The sequence below is a fragment of the Ruditapes philippinarum genome, unplaced genomic scaffold, assembly GCF_026571515.1.
Source record: "Ruditapes philippinarum isolate M1 unplaced genomic scaffold, ASM2657151v2 ctg5968_1_1_1_1, whole genome shotgun sequence".
Lineage (NCBI taxonomy): Eukaryota > Metazoa > Mollusca > Bivalvia > Venerida > Veneridae > Ruditapes > Ruditapes philippinarum.
In genome coordinates this window covers 196,133-213,567 of record NW_026863255.1, presented here as the reverse complement: position 1 = coordinate 213,567, position 17,435 = coordinate 196,133, and the positions used below count along the sequence as shown (strand labels likewise).

The 17,435-nt window shown below is 30.8% G+C and overlaps 1 protein-coding gene across 8 annotated transcripts in view; it reads right to left on the bottom strand.

The window, feature by feature from the left end:
* Nucleotides 1–4,795: 4,795 nt before the first annotated feature.
* The window catches only part of LOC132721628 (proto-oncogene vav-like), a 77,263-nt gene continuing 64,623 nt past the window's right edge, over nt 4,796–17,435 (bottom strand). For 6 of the 8 annotated variants that reach the window (XM_060705952.1, XM_060705950.1, XM_060705953.1 and 3 more), the window contains 6 exons: nt 16,865–16,987; nt 16,303–16,393; nt 15,421–15,523; nt 13,898–13,963; nt 8,527–8,681; nt 4,796–8,117 (listed from right to left, as the gene is read on the bottom strand). In XM_060705952.1, coding sequence (XP_060561935.1) covers nt 8,070–8,117; nt 8,527–8,681; nt 13,898–13,963; nt 15,421–15,523; nt 16,303–16,393; nt 16,865–16,987 — 586 coding nt within the window. In that variant the 3' untranslated portion in view covers nt 4,796–8,069. The remainder of the gene's footprint in view (nt 8,118–8,526; nt 8,682–13,897; nt 13,964–15,420; nt 15,524–16,302; nt 16,394–16,864; nt 16,988–17,435) is intronic. The other 2 variants (XR_009624489.1, XM_060705954.1) reach the window with 2 other exon arrangements.

Here is a 17,435-nt window from a genome sequence, read left to right as displayed (position 1 = left end):
TTCAGGTGAGGATTACAAGACAGCTGGTTATGTTATAACTTTGACATTAGAGGTAGCCACCTAGTTGTTGCCCTCTGTAGGTGATCATTTGTGCCAATATAATTACAAAATTTCAGTAGTTAAAAAGTTTTAAAGAGGGCACAAAATTGTTGACTTTTAACATTTGCCTTCAATGTGTGGCCTAGACCTTCGGGATAGCAACCTGAATATTGACCTCCACACATCATGTCATTATGATGACCATTTGTGCAAAGTAATTTAGCATGGGACAAAAGTAGCTTAATACACATGGCCGCATGGGCAAGTTAGGCTGTAATTTTAAAACCTTTGAATTGAGCGGATGTGAAAAATTGAGGTTTAACATTGGACTTTTGAGTGAGATCCTGACCTTGAGGGTACTGACTTGATTGTTGCGGAGTGGACACTTGACCTTTAAGTGTGACCTTGACCTTGGGGGTAACAACCCAATTATTATGTTTTCCAAATTGTCACATAATGGTGATCACTTGTGCCAAGTTATTTCAATTTTTTTTCAGCCGTTAAAGTAATGAGACGGATACAAAAGTGTTAACGAATGGACGGACTGGGACCATTTATATAAACTTTGCTTTGCAGAAAGATATTAAAAAGATTTTTTAGCATTTTTTTATTCAAGGAGATAGTTTAAATCTACAGGATAGAAAATGGTCAAATTTGAAGTTTTTGACAAATCAAAGTTAGTATTTCAAAGAAAGATATAACAAAGACAAAATATACAGATTTTGCATTTTAATATTTTTGTTAGCACTATATCTTTAAGAAGACATATTCTTTAAAACAAAAAGATGTAATCAACAGATGTACATTGTATATATATATATACTGTGTGAAACAATAAAAAACTTAAAATGTAAATGAATAGCAAATATATGTACACAAATTGTTCCTTACAAATGCAAAAGTGTAACAAAACGTTACAAATGAAAAAGTGAAACAAAAGACTAAATACAGAATAGAAGCTATATTGAAATGTCTCCAACATTTAACACCACAAAAAACATAACAACAAGAACAGCAAAATGACTGACCATAATGTTTTTAAATTTGACAATTTCACCACATTTATTTAAACCAATGTCTTATGTTTACTGAGCATCTATGAAGGTCCAACTACACATTTTTCACATCTACTAAAGTTATATTTAGTTAAAAAATGTGATTTTTTCTCTATTGACAGGTATTGTTTATCAATATTGACCGGAACCTCATTATTTTTCCTAATTTTTATTGTTAGTTTCTGTAATTTATTATGCTTTACCGACTTTTAATAATAGGAAAGTTTGCGATACTTTATTTTATACAAATGTCTTGATAGCCTAGTGGTTAGTATGACAGCATATGCAAGTTTGAATTCTCAAAAAAACATTATTTTCAGATGTCTTCAAGTTTTTGTTTTTTGTTAATTAGATGCAGCATTAGTGGATGAACCATTTCTTTTGTCTTTTCTTTAAAAAAACCCTTGATATATAGATGTATATGTAAATTTTTATAACTTCAATTTGTACAGTTGTACAATGGGTGGTTGGCATGCACAAAAATCTAGTAGTCAAGTTCATGAAGATGTGAACCTATAAACTTCAATTTGAAACCAAAGGTCTTAACTGAGGCTAGTTAGGCAAGTGTTGTGTCGGCAACTTTAAACATAAACCATGTTTACCGTTATGCCATACTAAAATATATGTATGATTTTTACTTCGGAATATGACAATAACAACATTTACCGACAAAATGTCATTGAATATTCAAATGTCTTGGGTCAATATTGACAAAACAATATAATTATGATTGAAACATTCAACATCTTATATATGCCAGTATTGGTAACAATTTAAAAATGTAGAATAATTGAGATTTTGATGTTTTTCTAGAATTTTTACAGACATATCCAGTATAAATTGATTCTATTTTCATATGTTTTCATTAACCTGTCAAATATACATATATAACAACAATTATATCATTATTCTATCAAACTTATGACATATCCGTCTAGTTAGTGGGACTTTGTATGATGACATAAATTACACTTGTAAAAATGTTGATTTACAATCATTTTACAGGTACTGCGGAGAAAGCTATCTAAGTTTAGTATAATATGCATTAACAGTGCTATCAGGTATGTATATTGACAGGTTAATGAAACTGAATGATCATAAGAAAATACAAAAACTGAAGTGATCAAATCAATTTATTGGAGGCAAGGAGAGTGACAAATTTCTGGTTTAACTAAGTTATTCTTCCAAAATGCTTGTTATGAAATAAATATGGTAATTTATTGCCTTAAAAGCGAATGAGTCATGCACAAAAACATTGCTTAACAGATTAAACCTTAATAATATTTGTTTTCCGTAACATTTCATTCTGTTTAGGTACATTATTCATGTGTATTAAATAACAGAGACATTCTATGGTACAACTTTTTCAGGAATCAACCATATTATAATGGAACCAATATAATTTTACTGTTGATAAATTTTATTAAAATATTTCATAAGATATAGATTTATATTATAGATTTATACCCTTGAAGTTTAAGTGCAAGCATTCACAAAGTAAAATAACTTACTAGGTAGAGAAAGTATTGCCATTCATAATCAACAGAAACATGACATTAAATCATCTTAGGCACAAAAAGAAAAGTCTAGAAAAAAAATCTCAATTTTTCATTTTTTGTAATCCTTAAAGTGGGGAAAACACTGACCGTATACATTTATATCATAAACTGTGTCTTGAGCAAAAACTATATTACAAAAAAAAAAATATATATATACAGTAACTAAAAAATGTTCATAAAGAAATTCAGTTTATTTATAATACTGGATGTTGTTGGAACGAGAGAAAGTGGAGCTGAATTATAATTATTATAATAGAATCACTGATATAACATTATCTTTAAATGTGCCACCACATGTTTATAACGATTAAGAGGAAAAACAGCAGGAAAAATGTATTTTGTAAAATCCCAAAATTAAAGTGACATTATGCTCAATTTTTGTTTTGTTTTTGCTGTCATGTTGAGTTGAATTAAGCATATATTTCTAAAAGATTGACTAATATTATAATGGTGATTGACCAATATTTGATAATGTAAAATATATATGATAAAATATTAAAACAACCCCATTAATAAAGACTGCCCCCACCCCTTTTTTGATAATTGAATGCTCCTTATATATTCTGAACAATATTTATAAAATTTTCCGTCAGTCAAGTGGATTATTGATCTTATCTTTTCATTGAAATATATAAAATTGAACACAATTTTGGGAAAACATCAAATTATTTTGATTTTAACCTATTCACTTACATTCTCATGGGCATAATCTCACTTTAATATTACAAATTTACACATTGAATTAACATCTTGATTATCATAGACAATAATTTTTTTTTTCATATCTAAATTCAATTTCACAGATATAGTTACAAATAAAGTAGTTTCTTCAAAAACTCTTTTGTAAATATGTTCCACTTTAAACTGAATTATCACTCAGAGTCACACCATGTTATATCATATAAACAATATTATTCCTAAATATTGACTAAAACAATGTGAAATTTGGTTTAATTGTAAATGGAATATATTTTATATCCTATCTTTTATGAACAACTGTAAATGAGATATATTTCATATCCTATCTTTATGAACAACTGTAAATTAGATATATTTCATATCCAATGTTTATGAACAACTGTAAATTAGATATATTTCATATCCTATCTTTATGAACAACTGTAAATTAGATATATTTCATATCCTATCTTTATGAACAACTGTAAATTAGATATATTTCATATCCAATCTTTATGAACAACTGTAAATTAGATATATTTCATATCCAATCTTTATGAACAACTGTAAATTAGATATATTTCATATCCTATGTTTATGAACAACTGTAAATTAGATATATTTCATATCCTATGTTTATGAACAACTGTAAATTAGATATATTTCATATCCTATGTTTATGAACAACTGTAAATTAGATGTATTTCATATCCTATCTTTATGAACAACTGTAAATTAGATATATTTCATATCCAATTTTAAGACAACAAATCCCGGAGTACTGGTGGTGACAGAAATGTTTTCAGGCATAAACTGGTTGGACAATGTAATGGGGGTTGGGAGATAAAACAAAAGTTTTCTAGGATATAAGCTGTCTCAAGCGGTTGGACAATATCTATAGATTGTTTGAAATTCAGTATGAATTAATGATCAATCAAAATATATAGCATCTTTTATTTCTAATAAATTCACCTGTGACACAATTTTAATATAATACATACACAGTGAATATAGTTACTATATCTTTAGTTTATAAATGATTTAGTAGAACCCAAATATTTCAATTTTTTTTTTTATTTATCTAGAAGAATTCGACCCGAGGTAATACTTTTAAAATTCTTTTTCTTATAGGAATGAACTTGAACGATTGTCGCCAGATTACAACATTATATATATCTTGTATCATTAAAATGCCAAGGGAATAATTTTCAATACTGATACAAACTACACATTTTACCTATCATTAACTTTCAATACAAAAAAAGAAAATCAGAGTTACAATTTATATGTTACAGTCGGCATGGTGTGTTTTACGCGTAACAAATAAACACAGGCAGAGAGCATGTTACATTAATAATTACACATGAAGAGAGCACATAGGCATAGGGATTACACAGCATATGCCCAGGGATTACACAGCATATGCCCAAAAGGGAGACAATTCAGAACAAATTATGCACAAAATCTATATATATATATATATTTATAGTACATTCAAAATAATGATTCTTTTTATATATTAATTGATTTGTCACAATTAGTCATTTATATCATATACAAATAATACATCACTCTATGGTAAATAAATGTTTTACAAAATGAATAAGGACAGATGTATATACTGTGTTTACATTTTTATCTGTAACATGGGAAAATAAAATAAACCCGTTATTATTTAATTTTCAGTAAAATTTTGGAGGATTTCTTCTCCATTTATGTCACAGGGTAGTAGTCAAACCTACTGGAACATTTCACACTGTATCTACCCTATAACATTACAGCTCTATCTCATCACATACCTTGTACAAAACAATAAACAACAAATAATTTCAACTTGATTTTGGCAACTGCTTAAACAACAGAACAAAAATTTCATTATTCCAACAATTTTAGCATAATTAAATGATAACACAAAATCCCACATTGGTTTAATGAAACTTTGAAAAAGTAACAATTAAACTCCTTTTATAAACCTGCTAGAATGAGATATGCGTAACAATGACATATATATATAGTCCAATATTACATGTGTAACAATGACATATATATATAGTCCAATATTACATGTGTAACAATGACATATATATAGTCCAATATTACATGTGTAACAATGACATATATACAGTCCAATATTACATGTGTAACAATGACATATATATAGTCCAATATTACATGTGTAACAATGACATATATATAGTCCAATATTACATGTGTAACAATGACATATATACAGTCCAATATTACATGTGTAACAATGACATATATATAGTCCAATATTACATGTGTAACAATGACATATATATAGTCCAATATTACATGTGTAACAATGACATATATACAGTCCAATATTACATGTGTAATAATGACATATATACAGTCCAATATTACATGTGTAACAATGACATATACAGTCCAATATTACATGTGTAACAATGACATATACAGTCCAATATTACATTTGTAACAATGACATATATACAGTCCAATATTACATGTGTAACAATGACATATATACAGTCCAATAATACATATGTAACAATGACATATATATATATATATAGTCCAATATTACATGTGTAACAATGACATATATATAGTCCAATATTACATGTGTAACAATGACATATATATAGTCCAATATTACATGTGTAACAATGACATATATATATGTAACAATGAAAAATATATAGTCCAATATTACATATGTAACAATGAAATATATATAGTCCAATATTAAATACCTTATATCTTTGTTATGTTTTCTTTTATCAAAGTAGACAATGGTATTTCAAGAAAAAAAGAAATGAACAGCAATAAGACAATATTATTGATCTTTTCTGTTCTTATGATGATTTCTTTTCATATGAAGCTAAAATAACATCTCGCATACATGAACGCCACAGATTTCAACTTATTTTATATAACAAAAGTCTGCGCCACTTTGTAAGCAACACAATGACATTAACCTATAACGCAACTCATTCATGGAGGCACCAGAATAATGATTAATAGAGCACCGATGTTAACACCATACAATCCAGTCAGTCATATGAAAAAAATTCTTGAATAATAAGGTGAAACTTCTTTTTATTGTTTCTTTTGTTCAATAATATTTATACCTTAGCAACAGAAGGGTGTGAAAAAGAACAGCGTTATATGAAAATCGGCAGTGGAAGTAATCTTGGCTTGAAAAAATAGAATTAGTGATCTCACTAAATTTGTCTTGTTAGAATCGAAATAATAAATGTCTGAGTGGTGTTTATTGGCTATTTTAAACATCGGTTTTGTACTTTTGATGCAAAAAAATTAACCAGCCTTTGTGGTCAAATCCTACACATCGAAACTCCAAACCAGTGTTAATTAGATGATTAACACCATTCAGACTGATGATATTTCAATTTAAAAAGACAAAATATATTTCTTTAACATACTAATATCTAGGATACTTTTCTCTAGCGAACCATTTTTAACCCATAACCTTTAACCCATGCCTTTACAACCAGTAAACAACCAAATCAGCCGACACATCCATGCAGTCTGACCCTGATTTTCAGGGTTTATCTTATAGCCTATATTCGGTCATATTCCCAATTGAAAAAAGTATATTATTTTCCCAATCCACAGGAAAAAATTCCCACTTTGAAGTTACAAAACAGAAATATTGAATAAGAAATTCTAAAATCTTTGAAAATAAGGGCTTCTTCACTGTGAAGGTGATTAAATATTTGAAGATGTCATCCTACACAGTGATTCTTTACATTCATTTAATGATTGCAAAATTTAAGTTGTGCATTTTCCCCCCATTTTTTTAACAAAACATTGCTGAAATTACCAATTCCATGGGTATGGGTCATGTTCCCAAAATCCTGGAAAAAAACCCTGATTTTTATATTTTGATTCTGAAATCCCTTAAAACATTAAATGAACTGTTCCTAATTCAAAGATGGACAAGTCCATTTAAGACATTCAGCTGATTACGGGTTAATAAAGAATGTCAAAATGGAATAAGCTGAAAAAATAACTGAGGTATTCGCATAACACACTTCATTTTCAAAACAAAACCCAGATTACTTCTTTATCTGTGCCATTTATATTAAATAAGCAAACATCACTCTACTTTCTTCTTATCTCTATTATTTTAACATGATAATAATAATAAATCCAATCAAACCCTTAGTCCATACAACTGTAGGCTACACCTTGTTTGAAGTTGGAAGCTTTTTAACATGCTACTCTTTCAAAATGAAAAATATTTTATAAGGCAAATTTGTCTATATGAAGAAAGCAAGTATATATAGCTTATGATAATATCTGTCTGTAGTGACTGTAGTATATGCAACATTGTTTTCATAAAAACTTTGATCTATGTGTACAGCCATATAACTGCTGGACATTTATATAATAAAACTTGTTCAAATATGAAGTTGATATTGACAGAGAGTTTAGTGAGTCACTTTGTCAAACAATGTTCTACATTTATCATGAAATAATAAAAGTTTAATGTATGGCCGCAAAATTGGATAAAGTCATGTTATAACACTTGGTAAAGTATTCATGTTATAACATGTGATAATCCATCTCTGAAGTAGTCATGTTATATCACTTAATGAATTATCTCTGAATGTTATAACACTTGGTAAATCATCTCTGAAGTATTCATGTTATAACATTTGGTAAACCATCTCTGAAGTATTCCATGTTTTTGTCTAGGGACTCGAGTTTATCAAGGTGGGTTGCTTCATTCTTCGTCCTCTTCTCTCACATAGGCAAATGGGAAATAGCCGACCTAAACAAGATAGATAAAGATTAGAAAGATGTAATACATCACAGCACCCACTGGCCTTATACACTACTTACATTCTTTTGTTATGATAGACGATGGCCATGATTGGCTGAGATTGTTCACCACTACTACTGCTTGGTAAGATCATAATTTCTATATGATTCTATATTACTGCAGGTGTATTTCAAGGCCACAGTTTAATGATACACTGAATGGTAAACTTTCGTGTAATAACTTAAAGCATCTCAAATGAGATCAAAAAGCCTTAGAACATAAAATTCAAAAATCTTACACTCCTGAGTCAACTTCAAGGAGCACTGAAAGTGACAAGTGTGTTACATGTTCACAATTTAACATTAAATATTTATATCACAAAATAATTTTATAACAGTAAAAAGAAAAGAAAAAGTACTTTATGCGTGGCCAGGTGTTCTCCTTTCCACCATCCCTTATCACTTCCTGTTTTACTGAGCACCGCTATACGGTCTCCGGCCTTCAAGTTGATCTGTGTTGTTGCCGTCGCTGCGTAGTCATATACAGCTGTCGCATAACTCATTATACGCTGACCTGTAAACAAAAATAACTCAATATATGCTGACCTGTAAACAATAACACAATATATGCCGACCTGTAAACAATAACTCAATATACGCTGACATGTAAACAATTGCTCAATATACGATGACCTGTAAACAATAATAACTCAATATATGCTGACCTGTAAATAATAACTCAATATACGCAGACCTGTAAACAATTACTCAATATACGCTGACATGTAAACAATAACTCAAAATACGCTGACCTGTAAATAATAACTAAATATACGCTGACCTGTAAATAATAACTCAATATACGCTGACCTGTAAATAATAACTAAATATACGCTTACCTGTTAACAATAACTCAATATACGCTGACCTGTAAACAATAACTCATTATACGCTTACCTGCAAACAATAATAACTCAATATTCACTGACCTGTAAATAATATCTCAATATACGCTGACCTGTAAACAATAACTCAATATAAGCTGACCTGTAAACAATAACTCAATAAACGCTGACCTGTAAACAATAACTCATTATACGCTGACCTCCAAACAATAATAACTCAATATACGCTGACCTGTAAACAATAACTCAATATATGCTGACCTGTAAACAATAACTCAATATACGCTGACCTGTAAACAATAACTCAATATATGCTGACCTGTGAACAATAACTCAATATACGCTCACCTGTAAACAATAACTCAATATAAGCCGACCTGTAAACAATAACACAATATACGCTGACCCGTAAACAATAACACAATATACGCCGACCCGTAAACAATAACACAATATAAGCTGACCCATAAACAATAACTCAATATATGCTGACCGGTAAACAATAACTCATTATACGCTGACCTGTCAACAATAACTCAATATACGCTGACCTGTAAACAATAACTCATTATACGCTGACCTGTCAACAATAACTCAATATACGCAGACCTGTCAACAATAACTCAATATACGCTGACATGTAAACAATAACTCGATATACGCCGACCTGCTAAACAATAACTCAATATACGCTGACCTGTAAACAATAACACAATATAAGCTGACCCATAAACAATAACTCAATATATGCTGACCGGTAAACAATAACTCATTATACGCTGACCTGTCAACAATAACTCAATATACGCAGACCTGTCAACAATAACTCAATATACGCAGACCTGTCAACAATAACTCAAATATACGCTGACATGTAAACAATAACTCGATATACGCCGACCTGTAAACAATAACTCAATATACGCAGACCTGTCAACAATAACTCATTATACGCTGACCTGTAAACAATAACTCATTATACGCTGACCTGTCAACAATAACTCAATATACGCAGACCTGTAAACAATAACTCGATATACGCCGACCTGTAAACAATAACTCAATATACGCAGACCTGTCAACAATAACACAATATATGCCGACCTGTAAACAATAACTCGATATACGGTGACCTGTAAACAATAATAACTCGATATACGGTGACCTGTAAACAATAACTCATTATACGCAGACCTGTAAACAATAACTCATTATACGCTGACCTGCAAACAATAATAACTCAATATATGCTGACCTGTAAACAATAACTCAATATATGCCGACCTCTAAACAATAACTCAATATATGCTGACCTGTAAACAATAACTCAATATACGCTGACCTGTAAACAATTACACAATATACACACCGACCGGTAAACAATAAACTCAATATACGCTGTCCTGTAAACAATAACTCAATATACGCCGACCTGTAAACAATAACTCAATATACGCCAACCTGTAAAACAATAACTCAATATACGCCAACCTGTAAACAATAACTCAATATACGCTGACCTGTAAACAATAACTCAATATACACTGACCTGTAAACAATAACTCAATATACGCTGACCTGTAAACAATAACTCAATATACACCGACCTGTAAACAATAACTCAATATACGCTGACCTGTAAACAATAACTCAATATACACCGACCTGTAAACAATAACTCAATATACGCTGACCGGTAAACAATAACTCAATATACGCTGACCTGTAAACAATAATTCAATATACACCGACCTGTAAACAATAACTCAATGTAACCAATTACACAATATACACAGACCTGTAAATAATAACTCAATAAACGCTGACCTGTAAACAATAATTCAATAAACGCTGACCTGTAACCAATAATTCAATAAACGCCAACCTGTAAACAATAACTCAATATATGCTGACCTGTAAATAATAACTCAATATATGCTGACCGGTAACCAATTACACAATATACACAGACCTGTTAACAATAACTCAATATACGCTGTCCTGTAAACAATAATTCAATAAATGCCGACCTGTAAACAATAACTCAATATACGCTGACCTGTAAACAATAACTCAATATACGCTGACCTGTAAACAATAACTCAATATACACCGACCTGTAAACAATAACTTAATATACGCCAACCTGTAAACAATAACTCAATATACGCTGACCTGTAAACAATAACTCGATATACACCGACCTGTAAACAATAACTCAATATATGCTGACCTGTAAACAATAACTCAATATACGCCGACCTGTAAACAATAATTCTTGTCTCAAATTCATATCACCTTATAATAATTGTCACAAATATCTTGTTTCTAATTAAAACTGAGACAAAAATGTAATAGGTCACATTTACGTTATAAAAGACAATCAAGTGTGTGGAAAACAGCTGCTTCTCCGCCACCGAAAAAGGCAAAAGTTACAAAATCCATAGGAAAACACATGTTTATCGTGTTTATTGATAGGAAAGGGGTACCGTACTTGTCTGTCATGCAGTCCCACTTGGCCAGACCGTGAATTCTGCATACTACTCAAAGGTAAGTCTATAGTTAAATTCTTTGTAATTATTACGGTAATAATTAATAATAATGACTGATTTCTCCGTTATAATCAGAATAATATCCTAAAGTGTAATCACATTTTCAATATGAATTAATCTAACTTAGGTCTATTTTCTTTAATTTGTGTATTATCAGGTAATCAGACGTGATCTCTTAAATGCGATAAGAAAGAAGCGTCCAGCGTTAATTGACAACTTGGAGAACATTATATTTCATCAAGATAATGCACCTTGCCATAGATCTCAGGAGATACAGATTGAACTTGATGTGATAGGTTTTCAGAGACTTCCTCATGCACCATACAGTCCGGATTTAGCACCCTTAGACATTGCAGTGTTTCCTTATTTAAAATCACAATTACGAGGTCAAAGGTTCTAAAACTTCAGCGAACTCCGCCAGGAAACTCTACGAGTGTTGAGTACATTGAAGCAGGACTTTTTTGAAAACATCTATAATAAATGGGTCACCCGACACCGGAAGTGCATCGAAAAACACGGAGAATACTTTGAAAAACATTAAAAAATACTTATGACGTCATGACGTTCATGTCGGCGTGCTTCGGTTATGTACAGGTATCATTTTTTAAATTTCAATAACTTGGTCAACTTTGGAGGTATTTTGTTTATATTTCGCATAGACATGCATAGAAGGTGTATTGACTTTTCTTTAGCTAGATTATTGTAAAGTGTTATAAATGATTGAGTAACAGACTTTGTCTACGATATTTTGGGACAACCCTCGTACCTACATAACTCCCCAACATAATAATTTAATGTTCCTGGTACAATTTAAAAAACCTGATAAATATAAAGAATTAATAAGGCTTCACTATACCAGGTTTATTTAAATTTTGACCCATTTTGACCCACAGTCTGACAGATTAATACACAATGCATTTACTTGTTTTTTTTTTTATAAAAAGTAAAAAATTCCATTGAGAGGTAACCTGATTGGCTCAATTACCACAAAAGGCAATTTTTCATTATTCATGCCAAAGGTGTTTTGAAGATTGCTGCTTCATGCAAAACTTTAACCAGTAATTCACAAAGAGCCATAATTTCAATCAAATATGAAAACTTTGTCCAGTCTTACATCAATGCTCAACATCACCTGAATTAGTAGGATTTGCCCAATTATTCTTCAAAGAGTCAAACTAAAAATAATGTATTTTCTTGTATTGTCAGAAATAATACATAATTTGATTTTTGTTTTTCTTAAAAGATATCTAGCTTTAGCAAGGCAACACACATACTACAAACTGAAGACATCCAAGAAATACACCTGGAAATAAGTTAAGCACACCCTGGAAAAATCTAAAATTGGTTGTGATTGAAAGCACTGTCATGATTTAAGAAATAGTTATATGATTACATAAGTAGCAATACCAATTTAGTAATCATAAACCAGTAAATTTAAGAATTTAGTTATTTCTTAACCAATTTATTGAAGCATTAGCAAATGTGTTGTTTTTTACCAAAAATGTAAGTGATTATAAGTATGGCTTTGGAGCATTTACAAAACATTTACTGGTGGATATTTTTGGTAAATGTTGCCTAGTACGTAACCTAAAATGACATTATGTAGCCAAATTTTTAATAACGTGCATAACCGCCACGTGCCAGAATGACAGCCTCAACCCTTTTCCTCATACTACCAGGTAGCTGTGTGATTTTGAGATAAATTTTGACATTCTTGGTGCATAGCTTGTTCCAGTTTACAGGTTGACTACAAGTGGTTTGTACAATGGCCCAAATAAAATCTAAAATTTCAGTTGTGGTCATGTCAAAATTGAGGCAAAATGCCGGATGTGCTTACCTTTTTTTCCATGTGTATATATAAAAGTTAAAAATGACAATATACAATACAATGATTTATGATTGAAATGTTTGCATACCTTAGCAGTAACAAACTTTAACATTTTCTATGTTACTATGATGTACATGTGTGCCAAAATCATTATTCTATACAATAAGTACATGTATTATATAAGTTCTATATAAAAAGCATATACATTATAATTATATAAAATATAAGTATTATATAATTACTAATAGAAACACAGACATACTGATGACCAGATATATAACATAAAACTTTCCTTCAGGCATAAAAAAGCAAAATAAAATGAATTCTCTTTCAAATGCTAGAGCAAAGGGTCAGTTTTATGATTAAACATTTCAACAAGAAACAAAACTGAACAATTCTTTTTTCAGAACATTGTGCTCAGAGTGGCTTAATATTTAAAGAATGAAAAAAAATAACAATAAATAAATAATAAATATCAAATTATAGAACTGAAGTAAGTGCATACCCGCAGTAGAATTCTCAGGCTTTGGTGGGAGTGCAACTCTGAGTGGTGATGTTATGCCATTGGTGGCTAAAAATAGAACAGTTAGCTAAAAATAGAACAGTTAGCTGACTAGTATGGGTTATATGGGATAAAAAATAATAACACATCTACAGTAGCATGCATAAATATAACAAAAGCAACTGCCTAGCAGGGACCACACACAATTTCTAGTTTCTAAAGTCAAACACATCAAAGGAAGAATATTATACTACAAAACATTTTTTTTTTTAACAAATTAAATTAAAATTTCAGATTTGATCTTGACAGTCAAGGTAAGTCAAAGGTCAAAGTCACATTTGAATTTATCATCATGTCAGTTTTGCCATAAATGCTCTTTCGTCCAAGAATGAATCAAATCTCTAAGTAAATAATAAAGTAAAAACACTTTCTGCAAATTTCGATAATTTGACCTTGATAGTCAAGGTAACTTGATAGCCAGTAACACAGACATTTAGGCCAGTAACACAGACATTAATGTCAGTAACAAAGACATTAAGGTCAGTAACACAGACATTAAGGTCAGTAACACAGACATTAATGTCAGTAACACAGACATTAAGGTCAGTAACACAGACATTAATGTCAGTAACACAGACATTAAGGCCAGTAACAAAGACATTAATGTCAGTAACACAGACATTAATGTCAGTAACACAGACATTAAGGTCAGTAACAGAGACATTAATGTCAGTAACACAGACATTAATGTCAGTAACACAGACATTTAGGCCAGTAACAAAGACATTTAGGTCAGTAACACAGACATTAAGGCCAGTAAAACAGTCATTTAGGTAAGTAACATATATATTTAGGCCAGTAACACAGACATTTAGGCCAGTTACACAGACATTAAGGTCAGTAAAAAAGTCTCTTTTAAGTATAATTAGTTGGTGACATGATGTATGCATAAAAAATGTATGTAATTTAAAAAAACATGTAATGGTATTATTGCAGTGAAAACAAGTAACATAATAATTTTGACCATGCACTAGCAGCAAGTGTAACATGTTAATAACACACAAGCTAATACACAAAAATAAAATAAACATGCACTAGCACAATGAAAACATGTCAGTTATTTAAATAAGTGAACTGTTGAAACTCTGTGAGGATTATACACAGGTTTATAAACTTATCACGTCTCTGACTTATATTTAACAGTCAAACAGATCACAGTCAAGTGGACAATGCTGAGGTCATATGGCAACTTTCCAGCTTTTCTGCTGAAGGAAGTCCTAAGTGTCCCCACCATGCTTTATTTCAGGCACAAGCAGGCACCTGAGTAGAACCAGTGATGTTTTAAGATAGCCTGATTTATTCCTCACATTTAAGAATCCAAAGTCCCAAGTGGGATTAAACCAACAAAGGTGAAGGGCAAGTGGTTTTAAGTCAAAGACCTTAAATACTCAGCCACAGGCACTCCTAAACAGATAACTAAGCTTCATTATTGTAAGCAATAGATTTTATACAGCCAGATAGCTTACCTTGTGGATTGGAAGCGACAGATTTATATGGATATAGAAGGTTAGTCTGAACTTCAGGGAAACTGTCCGATAATGAATTCTTCTGGTAAAACTCTATTAACTCCTGAAACATTACAACAAAAGATTTGAATTCAACTCTTCAATATTGTTATTATATTGTTTGATGCTATAACAATGTTTAGAGGTTCTAGCTTACACAATTAAGTAACGGCCAAGTAACATGGCTTTATCTTATATAACGATAGCATGTCAAAGTATGAAATCTCTAACTAATATAATATTTTGACAAAGCTAGAGTTGTCAACAAGAGACAAAGAAAATAACACAGTACAAAAACCATGACTGATATTTCCAGGACCCATTACATGTTCTATAATTTAAGTGTATTTTACTGCTAAAGAATGTAAATGTTACACTGACATGAAATCAATGTTACACTGACAAGTAATAAATGTTACACTGACATGTAATGAATGTTACACTGACAGGATATGAATGTTACACTGACATGTAATGAATTTTACACTGACATGTAATGAATGTTCTATTGACATGTAATGAATGTTACACTGACAAGTAATGAATGTTACACGGACATAAAAAGAATGTTACACTGACAAGTAATGAATGTTACACTGACAAGTAATGAATGTTACACTGACATGTAATGAATGTTACACTGACATAAAATGAATGTTACACTGACAAGTAATGAATGTTACACTGACATAAAATGAATGTTACACGGACATAAAATGAATGTTACACTGACATGGAATGAATGTTACACTGACATGGAATGAATGTTACACTGACATGTAATGAATGTTACACTGACATGAAATGAATGTTACACTGACTGAAGCAAAATGTTACACTTACTGGCAATGAATGAAAGAACCTGGTGTCAGCCATATAATACATGTTCTCTGAATTCTTTTCTATCTTTATGTGTCGAACTGTTCCTGAAAACCTGAAGGGAGAAATGTAAAAAATATGTTTATATATTCAGCAAATAGTCCTTTAATGTACCATATAGGACTAAAGAAATGAAAAAGCCTCAAATAAATAATCATTGTTTGCTCTATAGGAATATTTTGCTTTTTCAGATAATGTAAAAAATGTTTTGGATTGTTTGGGTATTACAACTACAATTTAAAGTTTTTTTTTAAGAATGGTTTATTTTACATTTTAAATATTTGAAAGTCATCAATGATAAAATAGCTTGCCTAGCAACCAGTGTACAGACAGACTACTTCTTCTTCATCAAAAGTTAGAGCACCACCCAAATATATCTGATTGTGCTCTCATTTGCCCATGTAAGTGTTTATTGTGGACAATGTGTGCCAAAGTATGGTAGCTTCTTTTTCATTGGTCACTTTAATATAATATGGCACTAATTCTAACTTAAGAACCAATCAAATTTTAGATAATCAATACTTACTTTATACTGAGAGCAGGATTGCCTTTACGCTGGGGGTTTTCACTATCTCTAACTAAGTATGTACCATCTGGCAATTTTTTCATCCTTTCACCAGCTTGATCACGTGCTAAAGGACCTACGTACCTATAATACAATATATATCTATTATAACTTGATCTCAAACTAGAAAATCTAACATCAAATTATATTTTGTCTTCAACACAGACCAAGTTGGACCATCAATTTTACATCAGCAAGCCAGATCATAAATTTCCTCATATGAATGGACTCCAAGTCCCTGGCAGATTTAATACCGTCAATGGTGATGGGCAAGAAATTTCAAAGTCTGTCATGTTAACCACTTTGTTGAATGCAAATACAACTATTTAAACAATAAGTTAATACAAATTTTTCAAATTAAACATTTACTTCCACAACCAATGACGGCACTACATGTAAATACTGCTTCAGTTTTATTCAGTGTTACATTGGCTTAAATGTCTGGACGTTGTGCTGCATTTATATTATAAAATGATTATAAACAGTGTCATACAAATCTCACTTACTTTGTATATATCTAAAGCTGTTAGAT